This window comes from Archocentrus centrarchus, chromosome 4 (genome assembly GCF_007364275.1).
Source record: "Archocentrus centrarchus isolate MPI-CPG fArcCen1 chromosome 4, fArcCen1, whole genome shotgun sequence".
Classification (NCBI taxonomy): domain Eukaryota; kingdom Metazoa; phylum Chordata; class Actinopteri; order Cichliformes; family Cichlidae; genus Archocentrus; species Archocentrus centrarchus.
The window spans coordinates 28,424,052-28,445,149 of record NC_044349.1 but is presented as its reverse complement, the minus strand read 5'-3'; the positions used below and the strand labels follow the sequence as shown (position 1 = coordinate 28,445,149).

The following is a 21,098-nucleotide window of genomic DNA, read 5'->3' as shown; positions in this document are numbered from 1 at the left end:
AAAGCGCATGTGTATAATTATTGCAGCTCTTTTTGTTTTCATAAAAAGTCTTCACACATAGGCAGTAACTGGGCAAATAATTTCTGCAGAAGACTTTGAGAGCAACAGATTGCATCAAACGTAGATTGACTCAGCAGTGAAAAGAAGGTCAGTAGAGTGACTGGAAAAAGACTTTGGACCCATTGATCTTTTAGGTTTCAGCTATTGAGTAAAGTCTGCCCCAACTGTTTAGTTCAATAAATGTCAAGAAATTGTAAAACCTTTGGTCACACTTTATCAGAGCCCAGGCTGACTTAATTAAATTTGCATGATTTGTCTGAAGTGCCCTGCAATTTATTTAAATATCAGAAGTCTAACCTGCTCAGAAATTTTCCACACACGTGAAACCTGATTCAGTTTAATTTTTGCATTTTTTTAAATTTAATGATACCAACGTATTTGCTGAATTTTTCAGTTATTAAATCATTATTTTTAGCTGTTATGAGCACACATGATTATAAATTGTTACATTCATGGGAATTTTTTTTTTCTTTTCTTCTTCTTCTTAAATCCTGCTGGGCCTTGTTTGAGGAGGAGGATGTGATTTAATCTCATACATGAACAGACATTACAGCCATGTAATAAAACTTAAATGTGAAGGCCATGCAAAACTTGTGTGATCCCAAAAGGACTTTCCACCATACTTTATAAGTAATTGGCTAACTCTAACCATATGCCTCTTGAGTGCGGTGTGTGAGCTATGGTAATGGCTGTCTTGTGACTTGGGATTTTTCCACTCAGAATTAACCAGACCCCCCCCCCCCCATCATAATCAAAGATGGGTTTAAAGTTTGGTAATTTGAAGAGCAATCTGTATCCCAATGCATACAAAATGATTTCTTTATGTCATGTGGTTGCAGATATTGGAATTTAGCCATTCGTTAATATCCACGCTTTTTCCCAGGCATTAAGACAGCCTTTGTGAAGCAGCACTCAGACACAGCGTTCATGGCAGCCCACTGTGAGATGATACCCATTGAGTGGGTATGTCGGAGGGTGGCAACCGGGTCTTTCCTGAAGAGGAATCCAGGAGTCAAAGAGGGCTACCGCTTCTCCCCTCTAAAGCTGGAGATGTTCTTTAAAGTGAGTCTAAAGGCACGCACTGATTGAATGTAATATGTTTTCAGTCTTGGTGTTGCATGCACACTCATCAGGGATTATGTTTTTAGGATGATGCCAACAATGATCCTCAGTGGTCAGAGGAGCAGCTGCTGGAGGCCAAATTCTGTCTGGCTGGTCTGACTATTGGTCAGTGCGAGGTGGACATCATGAATCGCAGCACTGTGGCCATCTTTGAGATTCTGGAGAAGGCCTGGGCCACTCAGAACTGCACGCTGGTGGATATGAAGGTATGCTGTGCAGCACTGCCCCCTGCTGGTTAACTTGATGCAAGCACCTTTCTTCTGTATCTACTGCAGGACTAGAATTAATCACTTCTTTTTTTCTTTGCTTATAGATTGAGTTTGGCATCAACGTGAAAACTCAAGAGATTGTGCTTGCTGACGTGATCGACAATGATTCATGGAGGCTGTGGCCAGCTGGAGATCGAAGCCAGCAAAAAGATAAACAGGTCATTGACTGACTTTGTTTTATTTTCATGCTGATTAGAAGAAGAAAGGGGGAAAAAAAGAAGCTTAAAATGTGTATATATGTATTTTTTTCCCTTTGTAGGTGTACAGAGACCTCAAAGAAGTTACTCCAGAGGCGCTGCAGATGGTGAAGAGGAATTTTGAGTGGGTCTCAGAAAGGGTCAAGGTAGAGCAAACAATCTAATCTATTCTTTAGCTTGTGGGGGTATTATTGTTTGCTTTGAGTCATCTAACCAATGTATGTCATTTAACATAACACAAACCTGCAGCTGCTTTTCATGTAATTCATAAAAAGCAAGTGCAACAGAGATTTTCTGTCATGAGCGGTTAAACACTGCAATGAGCTGATGATCTAATGGTTCATGTGCGGTCTTCAGTTGCTGCTGGAGTCACAGGCTAGCGGCAGGGTGGTGGTATTGATGGGCTCCACCTCAGATATGGCCCATTGTGAAAAGATCAGGAAGGCGTGCACCTCTTATGGGATCCCCTGCGTCCTCAGAGTCACCTCGGCGCACAAGGGTCCCGATGAGACACTCCGCATTAAAGCAGAATACGAAGGTGCGCATTACTGTTGACGTAAATCCACTTGTATAATGAAGTTGGACTTTCTTTATCAGATGATAATTTCTCTGCTTTTTCCCAGGTGACGGCATACCCACTGTGTTTGTGGCTGTGGCTGGGAGAAGTAACGGCCTTGGCCCAGTGATGTCTGGAAATACTGCTTATCCTGTTATCAACTGCCCTCCTCTCACTCCAGACTGGGGATCACAAGATGTCTGGTCATCCCTCCGCATGCCAAGTGGTGAGCAGAGCTCTGACTGTAATGTGCAGAGTTAATGATCATGTGTGGTTTTCCCCTCTGGGTAACCAAGTTTTTCTTTATTTTTCTCCTGCAGGTCTTGGCTGCTCCACAGTTTTGTCTCCCGAGGCTGCTGCTCAGTTTGCAGCGCAGGTCTTCGGGTTGAGGGACCACCTGGTGTGGTGCAAACTGAGGGCATCCATGCTCAACACCTGGGTGTCTCTCAAGCTGGCTGACAAGAAGTTACAGGCCTGCAGGCTTTGAAGAGCCCAGCATGCCTCCTTCTTTATCAACATCGTGTCTTTGTCTACTTCCCAAAGCCCTGACTTAAACCCTACAGAACGTTACTTTGTGGACGATTCTTACGTCGGGTTTGTGCCAAGAAACCAACTAGCTGAAATGAACTTTACCAAATAATGATCAAATAACCAGCCACAATTATGTCACAAGCTTGTTGATCGCTACAAAAATTGTCTGAGGTGCAACTTGCTAATGGACATTTAACCACATTTTAGTGGTGATGTATGTATATTTTTAACTTGTATGTATACTTTGACCCTGTGTGGATTAGAGAAACATGATTTCTCTTAAAGCCATTAAGTGTGTGTGTGTGTGTGTGTTGGTGTAAACCTACGTCTGCTTTAAATGTTCTCATATTGTTTTTTGTTTCTGATTTGATTGTATTTACTTTTTGATCACTGAGCCAGAAGATAAAATATCCAAAAATATATATTAAAAAAAAAAAAAATCAAAGTTGGGAGAAAAAGAGAGAGAGCTTCACGAGGGCTATTCAAACATGTAGAAATTTCTACCTCAGTTTATAACTGGACAAAAGCCAGTTTTCCTGCAGGTGCTCACTCTGATTTTATCTGCATGACTGGGGTTTCAGCTGAAGTGATCCTACTGACTAGGTTTGCTGAACATGGATCATTTCAACAGAGGCTGAGTTAAAAATCAGCAATTGATTGGCTCAGGTAGATATTATACACATTCTCCCCACAGAGTTGGTGCCTCTGTTTTTACACCTGCAATATAATTCCTTGTGCCATAATTTTTTTTTTCCTTTCATTTCATCTGATCAACAGCTGTACTATTTTTAGAAATTCAGATGCCAACCAACACCCGTACTTATTTATTATAAAAACTTAATGAATTTAGTGATTTTTTTTTTTTTTGCATGCAGCCATGCACATATTAAACACATAAATGCATTTCATTGAAGTCAACTGGTTGCCAGAAAATCATAAACCGGGTGCGTTCCTTCATTTTCTGCTTAGTTGCAGGATCTTAAATCAGCCACACGAGGGAGCCTGCATCACATGTTGACAATCCAGAATCTTAACCTTTCATTTCGTTCCAGTAGTTTGCAGCCAAGAGAATGAGTCAGAATATCATGCCACCATTTTATTTTTTACTTGTATTATAGCCCAGTTCTCCCTTTGATAACAAATGATGGGTATAATGACCTGTGATGTGCTAAATCTTTTTTCACGTGTGGGTGGCAGTGGGAGGACGGTAGTGCTGAGGGTTCTGAGCGTTGTTCAGATGAGTGCACGGAGGCTGATATCTGATAAAAAAGTCTTTGCATTTTAATTTGCATTGAATTCTATACTTAAATATATGATTTACTGTGCATGAATCATCCTCCTTCTCTCCCAGTCGACATGCACCAGAAAGGGTAGAGGTGCAGTCAGAGCTGAAATGGACATAATGTGTAAGTCTCAGTGACTCCAGGTTTCCTTGACAACAGTAACATGGCAACAATCACTCCATATACAATAATCTGCCTTTCCTTTTTCTGCTCCTTCTCTTATTCCCATGCTGGGCTCTTTGAGTGCAGGTTTTTTAAAAGCTCTTTATTTCACACCTGTCATCACTTACCCGTCACTATTTTTTGCTTACTACAATGAATCACCAGAAAGCCTAACCTGTAAATGAGTTATGAAAATGTGTGGTCATGACTGTATCTGGGGCTTGGACTGTTTTTATTGTGCTTTCCTCTTCAGCGTAAAAAAGCACGTGGTAGCTAGTAAAATAACAGACCTCAAGGCCAGTGTGCACTGACTTTCTCAAGACTCAAAAAACAGTTTATTTAATTCTCAAAGCTGTGAAGGTGGCAGTTAAGTATCACTACTACAGTTTATTTACATGTTTCTACAACAGTATTTTAATCTTTTCTTTTTCTGTGTCCAGAATTTCAATATCGTCCTAAAGATAAACACCATTCTGCCTGCTCCCCTCTGCTGGGTGATCACTCACAACATTGTCCTGTTATTATTCCTTCACATTTTCTTTGTCACTCATCTCCTGTTTTCTATCACTACCTCTTCTTCTTCTCTTTGTTGGTATAATACATCTCTTCCAGCTATTCCTATTAATAAACTAACCATTTGCTCCTTGTGGGGCACAATCACAGTGCCCCCAGGTCATGGCACGAACGGGACTTCTGCCTCAGGAACTTCCCCACCTCTCGCTCTCGAGGGTACCGAGGCACCAGGTTGGACAGGAAACGTTTGGCACGCGATGTGATGCTTTCGCGTTGGCCTCCTCCGCTCATGTCCTCAGCGCTGGTCCCCGGAGGCCACGGAGACTGGCCCCTGGCTAGTCGCACCGCGCACTCCAGCAGCTCCACGGTACGGTGATCCAGAGAGGCGGAGATCTCCAGATACAGACAGTTGAAGAGGGCAGCACTAGACATAGCCTCTGAGAGAGGAAAACAGGACCAGAAAAAAGGCAGCTGTCACAGCTTTTAAATTTATATTTATTTGTTCATCTATTATAAACCATATGATACCCCGTTACCTGTAATAGATTACTAGTAGCAGAAAACTGAAGAGGAACTGAAGGGAACACAGTTAGATATAAGACACACCAAGAGTTCCCTGCTAGTCTCAAAACAGCGATGTTGCAGTAGGGCTGTGCCATATCATACCGTCTAAATTTTTATGTGATATAAAATGTCATATTTTGATACCATTGCTTCAGCAACACCGTGCGCTTATGTTCCCTAGTGCATGCAACAGTGAGACAAGCCTGGGCATGTCTGAGAGCAAAAGCTCCATGTCAGTCTCCAGTGACGATTAAGCACCTAAAAAAGGAGCTACTTCAACAACTGCCAACAAAGCACAGTACAGTACTTGAAGCAAAAACACGCTAGGGAGTACAACCAGGCTACGAAGGAGGAGATACTAGCAACTTGTGATGTGCAACCCAAAAGTAAACCGCTCAGCTTCACCAGCTCTACTCGATAGATGCATTTCATGTGCCTGGAAGCGGAAACAGTGGATGGAAATTACAGCTGCTTATAGCAGTGGTTGAAGTCCTGCTTTAAGCTGCTGGTTAAAAAGCTCGACCCAACATATTTTTCAGTTTTATTATGTGACAGTGTTGCGCAGCCCCTGATGACTTACAAGGTTAGTTACTGTTAAAGTGTTAAATTTTTAATTTTCCAGGGACAGCACTGCCTAGGACACTTCTGTGCTTACCTTTGATTTGTGCTGTGTCAGTGGATATAATGCTGTACTATAATGCTGCTGCTGGTGGCACTTTGCTTCAGTAGATTAACACTTCAAATTAGATCAATGACAGTAGCTCATTGGAAAAGAAGAATGGAAAAGGCCCTTCATTTACTAATACTTATAAATGCTGCTGCCCTGCAAGCTGCAAGCATCAATAATACGTTGTTCAGTATTTTTTTTCTATATTGTCATAAATATCATTATCACAAATTTTATTGAAATATTGTGATATAATTTTAAGGCTATATTTCTCACCCCTACATTGCAGGTATGTGATCCGTGCCTTAATAAGAGTTCAGAGTTTATTATATATACTGGAGGGGACATATTCCCTCACCCTCTAGAGACCCAACCACTGGCCTTAACCAGTCAAAGGGTGCCTGTTTGTCCCCCAGGCTCACTCTTTTATCCAGACAGCTTATCATAAAGTGCAGTGTAAAGTATGACAGAATTAATTAAATAGATCTGTGTTTACACAGCTGAACCAATAATGACAGGTAGCTGTAAATATTGTGACTACAGGGTAAGTCATTAGCAACCAGTTGCATATCATCTAAGGTTTGTAACTGGGGTTATAGAAGGATATTCTACTCAAAGGAGCAATTACCCTTTAAAAGTAAAGTTTTCAGTTCTCCAGTCTCAAACAGATATTTAAAACAGCAAAGAACAAGCTTTTATCTCTTTGCAATGAAAGGCATACTGAGTTATCTTTCATAGCTTCCCAACTGTGTAAAACACACTCGGGAGCAGTAAGAAGTAGCTTATCAAGAGGTTTATACAAAGATTGGATTGATTGCTTTCAGATTTTTTTTTTCTAACAGTGAAAATTAAACTAAACTAAATATTAAGTGATTAAATAAAAGATGAACCCAAGAGATGGGGGCAGAACTTGTTTGTCAGGTTTTGAAGTAAGCTAGCCAGGCAGGAATTCTTTTTTCTTCTTTGGTTTAATTTAGTTTCTTCGTATACTTATTTAGTACATTCGTGTTTATTTTTATCTTCTGCTGCAGTCCATGGTCTCCCTTTGCAGTATGGGTGAATTAAATGAGGAGGTATGGCATATGTAGGCTTGGACAGTACATAGTTACACAGCCTGTATGATGTAAGACTGCAGGAGTGTGGACAGGCAGTGTAATCACAGTGAACACGGTTTTGCTTTAACTGTAATTATACTCCCACACTGCAATAAAGCATGACATTCACATTTACGCTGTTTACGGACAGAAAGAAAGACCTGAAAATCCCAACAGCAGCTGTAATGAAGAAAACCAAAACAGAACTGCACTGTAAAAGAATCTTTATGACACAGAAACGAATATACAACCGCCTCATATGCTTTATATGTAAGTGTAATACATTAGAAAATATATATATATTTTTATGACACTTAGTAAAGATAAAAACTGAGCTTCATCTCACCTTGAGCGGTGACCTCACGTGTGCGAACGAGGTCACTCTTATTACCAACAAGGATTATTGGAGTTTGGGGCTGAGTCTCTCTCAGGAGAAGCCGAAGTTGAGCGGTACGGTGGAAACTACGCCTGTCAGTCACCGAAAACACCAAGACGCACACCTCGCACTGCAGAGCCGACAGGTCCTGAATAACGGGCACAGGGAGACACACAATATATTACTGACAGATGATGTATTTTGTGATTTGTGAAATAGAGCAATGCAATGATAAAAATACACACACACACACACATCAGATGGTCTCATTTAAACTGGTACATTATGCTTCATGAACCAAAGTCTTACTCATTCATGTTTTATTTCCAGTGCTCTGATGAATATTTCCCTTTAAATGCAGAAAAACAGCAGAGGTGCTGCTTGAAGGAGCAGCAGGCAGTTGATCTAAAATTCTCTGTTCAGTTATCGTAGACAACTGTAGACAACGCTACCTGAAACCCTTGTGTGTCAACACACGCACACTCATTCTCTCCGAGCAGCAAAGAGACACAGAGTCCAAAAATATCGAATTCCTGAGTGAATTCTTCACACAAAATGGAGTTAACATCAGTCTGTCTTTCATCAGTGCTGCCATGGCCCACAGAGTTTTCATTACATTTTAATTAAGACAACAACTGAGCACAGACCAAAAGCAACTTATGAACCCGAAGGGTGTAATTGTGAAATTAGATAAGTAAATTCTTTGGCGTGTTGGTTAGCGCTGTCACCTCACGGCAGATTTGAATCCACCGGCCAGCTGGGGCCTTCCCGTGTGGAGTTTGCATGTTCTCCCCGTGCCTGTGTGGGTTCTCGACAGGTACTCCCACTTCCTCCCACAGTTCAAAGTCATAACTGTTGATGCTAAATTGGCCATAGGTGTGAATGTGAGCATGAATGGTCATCTGTCTCTCTGCGTAAGCCCTGCAACAGACTGGCGACCTGTCCGGGGTGCACTCCATCTCTCGCCCTACAACAGCTGGGGTAAGCTCCAGCCGTCCCACAACCCTGACTTGGACAAGTGGTTAAGAAAATGGATGGATGGATGCAGATGCCTTATAAGGCTACTGTTTCACTCTTTCTCACATCTGGTAGTACAAAGAGTAACACATCATAATCCCCCACATCAGAAAAGACAGATTGTGCCACAAGAGTGTATCTTCAGTGTTTTCACACATGCACCTAAATCAGAAACATTAATGCAGTCATTTGGCACATCGGATCTGTGGGCGACTCCTTCTCTCTCCCTCTGTGTGTTTCTCTCGCTCTTATTCACATCCACACACAGATGCCTCTGAGCTGCACTCGCGGGAAAAGAAGAAAAAAGTGTGCAAAGCAACCTGATAATGAGCTTTCCTCAGTCGAACAGATGCAGATGCTGCAGATGTGACTGTCCTCGTTTTGTCACAACAGTTCTCTGAGCTTGACATCAGTTTCTGTTACAGTGGTTGCGATAAACAATGCAGAGTGGTCCGCGTACTGTGCACACTGTAAACAGATCATATGCTAAATATGCAGTGATTTGTTTATGTGTTGTAGTTCAACAATTTGAAAGGTTTACATATTTTATTTGACAATATAATGTATTTTTATATGTCATATGCAAGCTGTATTAGTAATTTATCAGAGGTAGTGTATCCCAGTGGCCAGTGAGTGCTGGGATATACTCAAGTTCATGCATTAATATGCTGCCAGTTGCAAATGTCTCTACATGCTCTTTCAAACTCTGTTTCTATTACCCTAGCTAATCTCTTAATGCAGCTAAGCTTTATCCCTTCTTCAAATACAGAAAAGCGAATGAATCCAAGAGCTGAAAATCCAACCTGCAAAGGAGCGATTTCAGCTTTTTCCATAAAGCAGTCCAAGTGTTCAGCATACTGAAACAGTGAGGAGCAGGTGAACACACTATATACAGCAACACAGAGGGCTCTATGGCCTAATGAGGGAGCAAGAAGCATGGGAGTTGGAGCGTTGTTTGGCTCACCTGTCTCCAGTTGTCATAGATAATGATGATGCTCTCCTCATCATCCACAGTAACTGTGTGCACATAACCCTCCCCTAAGGACAAAGGGAGCAGCAGTTAGGTCTCAGGAGGGAGATGGGCACTGTGGTTTATTTATTTGCTTCTCACTTACTCCACTGAAATACACTGCTCTGCATACAAACAACTTTGTACCATCAGAATCCACAGACGCAGTCCTGTCCATGTCTCCAGCGAGGGCCAGGGCAAGAGAAGACTTCCCGACGCCATTCTGTCCAAGGAGAGCAATCCTTAATGGCCCGTCAGGTCTGCCTTCCACAGCCACGGTTGGTGTATCATCCAAGGCAGGGCTGAAATTGTTTGGTGACACCGAAGGCCCGGCCGCACCCGATGTCCAGTCGCATTCATCGTGGACGGCTTCTTCTCGCCGGAGCTGGTGCTTAATTGGCAGAGGGGTGCTTCCTCTGCGAACGGTCGGGGTGCTGGGCAGAGTCATACTGTCAGACTGGTGGGAAAGAGGAACATGGGCAGACATGCTCAGACATGCAAACATGCTCTCTTTTATGAAATGGTGATTCTCACGTACCAAACAAGGCAAATCCCAAAACCTGATCTACATAAACCTTTCCTTATTTTTTTTGTCATACATTGTTACAGTGGTGGATGCTATGTGCAAAAAATGTTTGAGCCAAAAGCTCGGACTTCCGACTGCTCTACATGCTTGGTTTTAGACAGCTTTTCCTACTTGTAGATATGTATGATGTCAGTAAGAGTGGATATCCCTGATACGATCATCTCATGCAAACAGCACTGGATGCGACCACATAAGCCCCCCCATATTATTCAAACCTTCAGGTAAAGTAAAAAGTTAGCTTAAAGGGCTTGTTTCAGACGGTAGATGAACTGAGGGGTTGCCCCAAGGTCCAGCATAAAATAAATAAAGATTTTTCTGAACTGAAACAAAAATAGTGTTGAGTATGAGCATAACAGTTCCCCTTAAAGGGGACTTCAAAGAAAGGCAGACCTTTTTTTTAATCCTCAAAATTCAAGCAGTCACTAACATAAGTGAAGCTTTGGAAATCCTTCATTTAATAAACCTCATAATAGAACAAAAGCTCCTCAGCACAGCAGTACTAGACTGGAGTAGAACCTGACTAATTGTTGGACCTGATATTACTTTACAAGTAGACCAGTGACAGTACATATATATTATACATTTTTGACTCCACATCTGCTTTGCTCTAACACATACTCTGCTACATGTGTATCAAAATCCCAACAAGAGTCTGTTGACACCACTTCAAAATGATTCAAACCATCATATTCTTCATTAGATTATCTCAAAATCTTTCTCGTATTAGCGCATGCTGATCAACACACTCTTACTCTTTATTCATCAGTCTATGATGCTTGGGTTCACGTTTTAACAACTAGGGGAACCATTTAGAATCAACATGACAACAAACTACAGACAAAGGTCAGCACGAGGAGGCAGGTAATGTGGCATCACAATAAACAGAATCTGGATATGAATATGCAGATTCTGCAGGCAAGAGCTTTGGCACGGGAAGCTTGCTGGGTTTTTGTTTGCAGTATTGAGCAATCATGTTTGAGCGGATTTGGGCTGCATGGAAATGATCCCTGCAAAAAAGCAAAAGAGGGACTGCATTTGCTGAAATGAAATTTTGAGGCCATCAGCTATCATGTGACAAAGATTTGTGTCTTCATTAGGCTTTTTAAAACAAACTTATCTTCATTATCAAACAATCACAGGTGCACAGAACAGCAATTCTTGGCCCAAATAGACTCTCATCAGCCCCTAAGGCTGAGTCATCAGGTGATGGGTATCCAGATTAGGTAGTATAACCATTTTATGACTTCCAGCCACAACAACAGTGTTCGCGTTCTGCTGTCATTAATATGTTTTTGACTTTTCTTCTGAAAAGATCATGGCTTGGGTTATAAGAGACATCCCTTTCAAAATGTTTACAATTACACCTTATGAATTTTCCCACCATTGGTTACCCTGGTTACATGTCGGGTCACAGTGATGACACCACTGAGCACATTTGGCTGAAGTCTCAAAGATGTTAAATGAATATGCAGTGTCAAGTTATTCTCACTTCAGTAAACTTGTGTGAGGAGTTGAGTGAAAACAGGTTGCCAACATGGCTGCCTATTAAAGGGCTCAAATGGACTGGAAATAAAGCTATCCTGCCATCATCCATTGGTTTGTGAAATCCTGTGAGGTCACCCGAGCCAAACTGGTATTTTGAAACCAGATGTGGGTAAGGGTACAACCTGACGAAGAAACCAAGGGACACTGTAAGTGACTTCTCACTCATGAGGCAGGCCTAAAGCATGCCCTTCTTAATTGTCTGTCTGAATCCAATTGGAGCCATATTTTTGAAAATTTAACATGACTTAGAGCAAGTGATTGGGGCCATAAGCTCACTGGGAAAGTCTTCACTGAGGTCACAGAGCAAGAACGCAGTAGGGTCTGTTTAACACAGACGTCTATTCAATTGCAACCAATGGAGCTGCCCCCCCCCAGCTGATCTTCAGGAAAACAAATGCAGGTTTAAGGCACTGTGACTGGTTTAACATTTCAGACAATTCAGAAGTTACATCAACTTTTTATATATAGTCTATTATTTATGTCCACCTGATAAGGTACATTCAATATCCACTCCCATTTTAGCCATTTTTTGATCTCTACAAACTCTTAAAGAGAAATAGTTGGCATTTTAGCTGCTAAATTTTACTGTGTTAACTTGCTCTGTGGTTACCTATTGTTTAGCCAGAAGGTGGTTTAAAAACACTAAAATATTCTGTCTACCAAGTGGTAAAAAAAAATTAATATGAACTCATTTCCAAAGGCTGCCAGCAGTGGATAGAAAACAACAAACAGGTTATAGTGCTTTTTAAAAATATATATTTTTAATCATTTATCATTTTGGAGCCTTTTCAGGGCTGTAGCTAATTACACTCGGTTTTTTAAAAATTTTCCCTCAACCAATTAAATGGTAAGATTTGTGAGGATTAATGTTAATAAAGGAAAGCGAGGGAGGGAAACTTGAAGGCTAACCTTCAGCGCTGAGCAGCAACAGTACACAGCAGATGTTGATTTTTTCCACCGCTGCAAACAGCTAACAATAAAGTGAGAAGTGGTGACGGTTAACAGGAGGTGCGAGGAAACCAAAAATCCGTTGAATGATGACATAAAGTTATCAGAGAGCTGAAATGACCTTTAAAGTTTGAGCTATATTGAGCCCCGGAGTGAGTTAATTACTGAGCACCAACATAATCATTTGTTCATTGCATTGTTATTAAAAATACTCATTGTCACCGCCCCCCACACTAGACACGGACTCCGAGTATTCTGTAATTCAGGACACCGCCCCCCCGCACCACCACCTACCTACAACACACACACACACACACACACACATTCAGCAAGAATACCATACATCGCCATCACATAATCTCAGATCTCTCTCTCTTTGTTTCTTTCGGGCTCCCGTAGCCCCGCAGCACCCTACCTTAGTCGCATTCTCCTCGCTGTCTTCGGGCACATCTGTCGGCATCTGCAAACTGAAATCAAGCGATCGGATATGAGGACTCCAGAAGATACACAGGGAACACCATCATCACCATTCCTCCTCCTCACCCCTACCACCCCCACCCACCACTCTCACTTTATGAACCCCAGCCCAAGCAGCCCGGTATGATCTCTCACCTGTCAGGTGGCTATAGGCAACTAAAAAGTAAGCACGGTCTCTCTCTCTCTCTCTCTCTCACTTTCCCAATCTTCCCTCCCTAGCGCGCTCTCTCTCTCTCTCTCTCTCTCTCCCTTTCCTACACTCTCTTTCTCTACCCTACGCCTCTCTCGCTCCCTCTTCCTCTCTCTCTCTCCACTGCCATTCTGTGCACTCAGGTTACGGCTCAGGTCCAGATCTGTAATCAGCAGTGTCATTCATCATCAGCGCTCTCCAGACTGGCTAATGTGACTCACTGACTTGACGCTTAAGAGCTCCCCAGATTTGTTGATTTGTTGCACAGAAGAGAGATGAAACCAGTAGAAACCACCACCACGTGCTGAAAGTGTTTGCTGCAGTTGCACAATCAGCTCGGTGATTAAAAGTGAAGCGTGAGGCATGCAGGCAGGCAGGTGGAAAGCAGTGCTGTACAAAGATTTTCAGAGACAAGCATTCAATGACCTCTGGTAGATGGAGGCGATGCAAAAAGTGCCCGCTAGGGGGCAGTAGAACATAAATAATCCTATTACAAAGAGTCATTTTTGTGTGTGTGTTAGTGTGAGTATGTTTACAACGTGCTATTAGGTTATCCCTGCTGTAGAACAGAGGCGTGACTGCCCACCTACTTGCTTACAAAGTTTGACAGAGCGTCTTTTCTTTTTCTTTGAAGACACACACGACATTTTAATTGACAGACTCATTTCCAATACATCAAGTATTTTCCAGTGCTTGATCCAAGGAGTGTATTTGGACATGTTTTCTGTCAGAGTGTGAACATGGCCATGAGCAGTGGTGTGCCCCTCCCACACAAAGCCACAATAGACTCCGGCAGTGAGCAGCCAGGGCGCTATTATAGCCCTAATCCTGCTCCTATTATACAGGCCAGAGAGAGAGCGAGAGACACAGAGAGGGAGGTAGAGCTGAAGATGAGGTCATCCCAAACAGCACACACCCAGGGTCACTGCCTCACTATACAGGGACAGAGATAAAGAGAGAGATGGAGCCAGGCATGGTGCTGAAGAGAAAAAAGGCCTGCAGGAGATCGACAGTGGGAGATGCTCAGTTAGGTGAATAGAGAGGAGATGAGGTTTAAACCTGTGGGAGAGGCGTTAAAAACAACCGACACATCACATGGTTGGTAAAGTAATTTGTTTATTTCATCTGCATATGAAACCACACTACAACGGGAGCAGGAAACCATGATAAGGGCCTTTTTTTTTTTTTTTGTAAAATAATGTTAATTCTAATCACAAATGAATAAAAGAATAAACTGTAGGAAAATAAAAATACACACTAATGGAATAAAACCAGTGAAATAATTAGAATCAGAACATAAATAAACAATAAATACTGAATAAATAAGTGAATAAATAAAACAACAATTTATGTAACCTATACCCAAACAAAATAAATAACTCTAATGCATGAACCCTGGCAATAAATTCACGGGACAAATAAGAATGCATCTCCGTGAAGTGATTTTTTATTTTTTTTTGCATTTTTTTTTAAATCCCTGCACCATAAATTTTCTGTTGCATCAGTAGCCCACAGTACCCAAGTCCACAGTGACCAGCTCTGTGGTGCTGCATGTTGTAATAATATGATAATAGTCTGTGTTTTTTATTGCTTGTTTTTTTGTTTTTGTTTTTTTACAGAGGTATTCCTTCTGCCCAAAAATAGCTTCCTAGTCTGAAGAACTGGACACAACCACACAAATCATGCCACACCTTTTTTCTTTTTTTTCTTTTCTTTTTTTTTTTTTTTTTTTTGCTTGCTGCAACGGGTTGCCTCTTTCTTCATTTGCAGATGCCTGAGTTAAGCACACTGCCAGCCCCATGTCTCTGTATGTAAAAACCCATTCTTGAGCGCACACAGCAAGTCTGTTAATGGCTGAAATTTGACAATTCCAACTGGCAAAAAGTACATTTCTTTGCTAAAACAAAAGGTCAATTTCCCCACTATTCATTTACCACAATCACTGGAAGATATCCGTGTACATTCTTTAACCTATGATTATTAATCTTACAAAGAGTAACAGGTCTTGGTGAGCTTAAACACTTTGGTAGGCAACTGTGAAATATTAGCTTAACTGCATGCCATGGATATTTTATCTAAGCCCATACCACTCCACATCCAGCACCACTGCACTACTCAGACCTCTGCAGCTTTAGCAGCTTAATGTAAAAAAGGAAAAAAAAAAAAAAAAGAGAAAAAGTAACTACACTGAGCCTTCACCACTCATTTGGAGAGTACATTGCCAATATGTAATATTGCATCGGTAACAATGTCAGACACTGTGATAGTTTTATTGCAAAATGAAGCTTTTTTGTTTGGTTTTATTAAATCTATTCTCAGAGTAGTGTTTGTCACCTGTTGCACTGATATCACAAGCCGAAGATCTCAGGAAACTCTCAGTCAGTTTCCTGAGATGTCAACTATCACTGACATTGAAGTAAATCTGAGTCTGTGAAGCAGCCTAGGGCTGAGTCTAACCCTTTGGATTAACAGTCACTTCCCCTTTAGTCGTTCAAGGTTGGTTTTCACAGTTGTATGATCCCCAAAACAGCCTTCCAAAGTCTCTCTTCCACTTCCACTTTCTCTTTCACACATACACATGCACACGTACATGCACCCACCCACAGACACACACACATGCACGCACACGCACATACATGTACTTGTTTCTTCCCCAAAGTCTGATAACTCGTTACTGATTGCTCCATGCTGGCTTGTCTTTTTTCTTCATCCTCCTCTGTGGATTAAACTCAGAGGAAGTAGTCAGGGGGCGGGGAAGGTGGGTTGCTGGTGTGGGTCGGTGGGGCGTCGCCACCGGTACCATGGTTTGTGCTGAGCAACTTCTCGTAGCGAGCCTTGTAGGCGTCTCTCTCCCGCAGCACTCGAGTCAGCTCACACTGCAGCTGTTCCAACTGATGAGCAGGGAGAAGAAAGATTATAATTTCTTTGTGCATTGCTGAGCTAAAGGTGCTCACTTGATATGCATTACTTATTCTGTCTGCAGAGTGTGTCAGCAGTCAGATGCTGCATGTTTTTGCTGTCCTCACCTACTTTAAAACCAGAATTTTCCATAAAAAAGCTGGCTGATGCTAGATTAAAGATTAATATTAGAGGTGAGATCTCAACGAGGGTAAAAAAAAAAAAAAAAAAAAATGCAAGAATGTGTACCTGTTGTGTAAGCAAGTGTTTCTCAGACTCCAGAGCGTGCCGGTGCTGTAAACGCTTGTAGCGGCAGGACTGGGCATAGCCTCGGTTCTTTAGCGTGCGGCGTTTCTGCTTCAGGCGCACCACCTCGTCCTTGCTCACTCCACGCAGGTGTCGGTTCAGCTCGCGCACTGACAGGCTCACCAGCTGCTCATCAGAGAAACGCTCGTTCACCCCACACTGATGAACAGATGGAGAAGACACACAAGAAAAATATGCTGTTTCTCACTGTTAATTGGCAACGAGACACATGCAGGAAGTGATGGGAGAGCGTGCAGTTAGAGGAGTGTGAAGCTGGCTTTGGCAAAGATTCAGAATTATAGATGACACGAATGGTGTACGCATGATGTGTCAAACTGAGTGTGCATGTGGTGTGCGAGCATGCCCGGCTGTCAGGGGGCACATTCTGGCACCACATGTCCATAATCTGTCATGTAATCTGACTAAGTATGGGAGACAGTTATCGGGATTAGGCGCGGCAATAATAGCAGATATTATCATAAGCTCACACTGTGTTCCATATAGAGATCCACCCAGACATCTTGATCAACCAGAGCAAGTTTATTTACCTATTACACACAGAGGAGAGTATTCAGAACTGAGTTATTAGTAACCCACTGAGCTGTAGTTTTAAGCACAAATAATTATCAACGAATATTTTTCCTCCTCGGGGTATTCATAAGGAGACTGCTGTATATGCACATAACGAATAACGGGATCAACCAGTTGTGAACTTCTGGACTGATACCAAAGTTTAATTATCAATTTAGCTGGCAACTAAGCCTCTAATTGTAATAATGCACAGTGTGACTTTTCAATTGTCGACACTTTTGTGATTTCCAGATATTTGACTACAACTACTGTAAATTATATAACTCCTGCAAATGTTAAATTGGGATCATAAATGTTCCTAAATCTTTGCATAGCTTTGATAAAGATTTAACTTCCCTTACTGTTGCCATGTGGAAAACAACCCTTAAAGTGATACTTCAAATAGACAAAGACATTAATAACCATGTTGTAATGGCCTAATCCTAATCCTTCACTGCACAATCCCTCCCTCTTTCCGCCCAGCCTTTTAATGCGACTGTTTTCTCGCGTCACTTCTTCCCCCTCCTGAAATTTCCCATGGTTTATTGATTACCACTTCCTGCTGAGTGTTATCACCATAATGAGCCACTCTCTTCAACTCTGGATAGATTTGTACCTGATTCGTTTGTGGGTGATGATGATGGTGATGGTTGCCATGCATGGGGTGGTGCGGGTGATGCTGATGATGGTGATGCTGGTGGTGATGAAGGCGGCCCTGGGGGCTGAGGGGTTGGGGGTATGGAGCGGAAGCAGGGTTAGTGTTGGGGAGCGAGGGAGGGCCTGATGAGAGGAAAACGAGTGGGCGATGGCACATGTCTGCTGCTTTGGCGCAGGAGATGTCACCTCCACTGTCGCTGCTTGAGTCTCCCAGGTTGCTGCTTGAACTCTGAGAAAGACCTGGGAACTGAAGGGAGCAAGTGCACAGGATGGGAGAGGGAAAAGTACAAAGTCAACTCTACATGTAAATAATAAAATAATCATAATATTGTAATAATATAAGGAATCCTTACCTGTGAGCTGACAGCTGCTGCAGCTGAGTTCAGTAGAGCCTCCACAGCATCCTCACATCCCAGGAAGCCATTCACCTGCCCCCTCTCCCGGTCCCCTCTCTCTGGCACCCCTCCCAAGGCTCCCAGCAAAGTGGCAGGCCCCGTCACCTCACCTCCAAACTGTTGCTGCAATGCCGCCAGCCAGATCAGGTCCTCCAGCGAGGCTGGGGTCGGACCCTGAGGGCCTCCGTGGGCTGGGCTGCCTTCCACGTTCCCCTGAGAGCTGGAGCTGATGCTGGAGGTGAGACTGTTGGATATGGAGAGGGGAAAGGAGATGGAGGAGGATGATGAAGAAAGAGAAGAAGAGCCTGAAGGCGGTGGGTGGGCATCACTGAATGTGGGCGAAGGTGGCAGTGAGTTGTAAGGGCTGGAACTTAAACTGGAGTCCTGCGGAGGGTGGCTGGTGTACGGAGAGCTGGAGGGGTCGTGGGGGAGGCCAGATTTTGGGTATGCACATGGAGGAGGGAGCGGAGGAGTGTCAGATTTGACCTCAAACTTAAGGAGGTCAAAGTCGTTCAGATACTCCATGGCCAGAGGGCTGGGGGGGAGAGAAGGCATGGGGAGGGAAGGAGAGGACATGATATCTGCTGCTGCTGCTGCTGCTGGGGGGGTTTCAACAGGGTTTTTCCGTGTGTCAGGATTGTTGGAAAGTCCAGTCCTCTGCCACAGTGCAGCTCATAGACAGCAGCAGTAGTGATGTCAGGAAGTCCACTGGTTGGTGTGTTTCTTCTGTGAGAAACTGTACGCTCCCGTTTCCTTGTCTCTGTTCCTTTTGTCCTGAAGAAACAAAGGGAAAAATGAGAGACATGGATGGTTGAACAGTAAATTAAAAACATTTATAATAAAGCTTCTTTTTATTCAGTCCCCACTATAAAGGGCTGATAACCTGTAACTAACATTATTAATACTGTACCCTACAAATTTTTATTAGTAAAAAAAAATTGATGCTGCAGCCTCAGAAGTATATGCTTTTGTTTTATTTCACACATTCTTTTTCCTTGTTAAAACCAGATGCCTACATTACCTGTAATAAAAGTTGACAACTGAGATTTTTGGTGTGTTATGCTAATTTATACTTAAGTTGCTAGCCTTAGGCAGAGATGAGAAGTGGGCTGCAGAGGTTTGGTAAGCTCACGTGTACCTACATCCAGATTATTTCTGCCCTGACTGATGCTGTCTTATACAATATCATCTGAGGACATTTTGTTTTTAATCAGACTTTGCACTGCTCCTAGTACTCCCCAAGGTCCTCCAGCTTACTCTTGAATTCATATAAAAAGCCCTTTAATTTAGCATTTTTAATAACATATCAACATCAATACTACATTATGATATTCATTTACTATTAAAATGAACATTATGTTATTCTGCGTGACTTCTCTTGGATCTGTAAAGCACGATTAAATAATGTATTAACTCTCTCTGCAAAGAGCGTTAATAAATTACAGATTATAAACCCTTTACAAAGCCTGTCCCCATCTTTGTATTCCTTATTTATTTTCAGTTTTTATGTCTGAGGTCATTTTGAGTTGGAGTTGCACAATTTAAACAAAATGCTACAGTCAAACTGATTCTATTAAAAATGCCTTAAAAAAAGGTTCAGCTGGAATTTGGTAAAAATGAACACAGGTTGTGTTTGTGTGTTATTATTATATTAATTAATTATATTAATTAATATAATAATATTAATTATATTAATATATATAATATTAATTATTATTATATATATTAAGATATTAGGCATTCACAATGTGTACAGAAAAACCATAAAAATTTAGGGTAAAGACTGCGTGCAGCTTCAACAAGTGCATTTCCTTTCATGTAATTATGTCAGCGATAACTGTCACTTTGCTTCTTTTCGAGAGCTCCCGACTAAAAAAATGAAGTCAGATGTTTTTTGAAAATATCTTTTTCTGCATGTCAGGTTTTGCATTTTGAGCACCGCCATGTAGAAATATTTCCCAGCAGATGTAATATATCTAGAAACATCTGCTCGCCGAACTCATAATCAACTGAAGCACAAGAATTCACAGGCTTAATCATTTTTGACAGAAAGAGCTCCAAGTCTCAGAGACCAAATCCAATTATCGAGCAGTTCAGACTTCAAGCCCAAGGCTTTCTAAAACAGCTCCATACAGCTGAAAATTAAAGGTTTTTTTTGCAGAAACTGGTAACGTGCTAAAGGTTACACATCAAGATAGAGGAATTTGACCTTTTAAAAAAATATATATATTTAAGATCAAAAACTTGTCTTACATAAAAAAGAGTTACATAAAAATATTTCAGAATAACTCACAGGTAATTTGAGGTGATAAATTAATTAATTATTAATATAATAAGTAAAAAAAATTTCAGATGCACAATATAAATGAAAAGTTCCAACATTTTTATTATTCTGTGCTACATTGGCAAGTACATTAAAGAAAGCCGTAGAGGAGCAAAATGGTTTCCGCCAACAGTAATTACAGACCTTCAGATTTAATAGTTGTTATTATTAAAATGAACACCTAATTAAAAATCCACCTTTGACTAGTGCCTCTGCTTCACAGCTCATTAGTTTCACCCCTGTGGCTCAAAATGGATTGTAAAAGAAAGCAAACAGTGACAGGGCTCCATGGAGGCCTCAGTCTGGCTCCGGACCAGAGTTACAGCAAAAACACACACGAGAGAAAAAAGTAAAATGAAAGCAGGCAGAAATAACGGCCCGGCGTGAGAGATGGCCAAACACTCAAAGTGAATAAACGATCTTACCGTCAGTCATAGAGAAGAGGATGGTTAGGAGCTCTTTCAACATCCCCACTGAACACACACACACACAAAATAATCGACTGACTGGTTGACTGACACGTTTGGAAAGAGACACAGAGGAAACACAGAGTGTGTGCGTGTGCATGTGCGTGCGCATGTGAGTGTGTATAGCACTCTGCCACTGAGTGCCACTGCCCCCTTTCTTTCTGTCCTCTGTGCTGCAAATCCCTGTTTGCAACAATCCCCTCCTCTCTCTCTCTCTCTCTCCCCTCCACATCCCTCTCTCATGGTTCACAGGCATGTTCACACTCTCTGGCAATGTCTCCCCCTCTCCTCTCTGTCACCCCTGACTCATATTGTG

The 21,098-nt window shown here is 42.0% G+C and overlaps 4 protein-coding genes across 5 annotated transcripts in view; 2 read left to right on the top strand and 2 right to left on the bottom strand.

Annotated features, from left to right (window-relative positions):
* Positions 1-1,549, top strand: part of LOC115779111 (multifunctional protein ADE2-like) — a 69,685-nt gene extending 68,136 nt beyond the window's left edge. Inside the window, exon 16 of the mRNA XM_030727595.1 lies at positions 1,515-1,549. The gene's annotated coding sequence lies outside the window, so the exon portion shown is untranslated. The remainder of the gene's footprint in view (positions 1-1,514) is intronic.
* On the top strand, positions 947-2,691 carry LOC115779116 (multifunctional protein ADE2-like). The gene is made up of 7 exons (XM_030727604.1): positions 947-1,122; positions 1,209-1,388; positions 1,496-1,609; positions 1,711-1,794; positions 2,006-2,186; positions 2,272-2,430; positions 2,525-2,691. Exons 1-7 carry the CDS (start codon positions 988-990, stop codon positions 2,689-2,691), a joined length of 1,020 nt encoding a protein of 339 aa, XP_030583464.1. The 5' UTR covers positions 947-987.
* Positions 2,692-4,528: 1,837 nt separating this feature from the next.
* On the bottom strand, positions 4,529-13,496 carry LOC115779383 (GTP-binding protein REM 2-like). Of its 2 annotated transcripts, XM_030728018.1 has the most exons (6): positions 13,112-13,496; positions 12,915-12,966; positions 9,568-9,877; positions 9,376-9,449; positions 7,365-7,542; positions 4,529-5,130 (listed from the first exon to the last, which is right to left on the bottom strand). In XM_030728018.1, the coding sequence occupies exons 2-6, from the start codon at positions 12,957-12,959 to the stop codon at positions 4,838-4,840; spliced, it is 900 nt and encodes a 299-aa protein (XP_030583878.1). In that variant the 5' UTR covers positions 12,960-12,966; positions 13,112-13,496; the 3' UTR covers positions 4,529-4,837. The 2 variants fall into 2 exon arrangements, with proteins under 2 accessions (XP_030583878.1, XP_030583876.1); XM_030728016.1 differs by lacking the exon at positions 13,112-13,496 and having other exon boundaries at positions 12,915-13,079.
* A 768-nt stretch (positions 13,497-14,264) lies between these two features.
* nrl (neural retina leucine zipper) lies at positions 14,265-20,891 on the bottom strand. The gene is made up of 5 exons (XM_030727905.1): positions 20,741-20,891; positions 17,951-18,766; positions 17,557-17,844; positions 16,314-16,529; positions 14,265-16,057 (listed from the first exon to the last, which is right to left on the bottom strand). Exons 2-5 carry the CDS (start codon positions 18,566-18,568, stop codon positions 15,896-15,898), a joined length of 1,284 nt encoding a protein of 427 aa, XP_030583765.1. The 5' UTR covers positions 18,569-18,766; positions 20,741-20,891; the 3' UTR covers positions 14,265-15,895.
* Positions 20,892-21,098: the final 207 nt, after the last annotated feature.

Bases quoted from the DNA above. Each gene is read 5' to 3' on its own strand.
- LOC115779383 (XM_030728018.1), bottom strand. From the start codon at position 12,959: ATGCCGACAGATGTGCCCGAAGACAGCGAGGAGAATGCGACTAAG. The intron at 9,878-12,914 runs GTAGGGTGCTGC...CTTTCCCACCAG, and splicing joins GCGAGGAGAATGCGACTAAG to TCTGACAGTATGACTCTGCC. The intron at 5,131-7,364 runs GTGAGATGAAGC...TTCCTCTCTCAG, and splicing joins ACGTGAGGTCACCGCTCAAG to AGGCTATGTCTAGTGCTGCC.
- nrl (XM_030727905.1), bottom strand. From the start codon at position 18,568: ATGTCCTCTCCTTCCCTCCCCATGCCTTCTCTCCCCCCCAGCCCTCTG. The intron at 16,530-17,556 runs GTACAAATCTAT...TCTGTTCATCAG, and splicing joins ATCACCCACAAACGAATCAG to TGTGGGGTGAACGAGCGTTT. The intron at 16,058-16,313 runs GTACACATTCTT...CCTGCTCATCAG, and splicing joins AACACTTGCTTACACAACAG to TTGGAACAGCTGCAGTGTGA.
- LOC115779116 (XM_030727604.1), top strand. From the start codon at position 988: ATGGCAGCCCACTGTGAGATGATACCCATTGAGTGGGTATGTCGGAGG. The intron at 1,389-1,495 runs GTATGCTGTGCA...CTTTGCTTATAG, and splicing joins GCACGCTGGTGGATATGAAG to ATTGAGTTTGGCATCAACGT. The intron at 2,187-2,271 runs GTGCGCATTACT...GCTTTTTCCCAG, and splicing joins CATTAAAGCAGAATACGAAG to GTGACGGCATACCCACTGTG.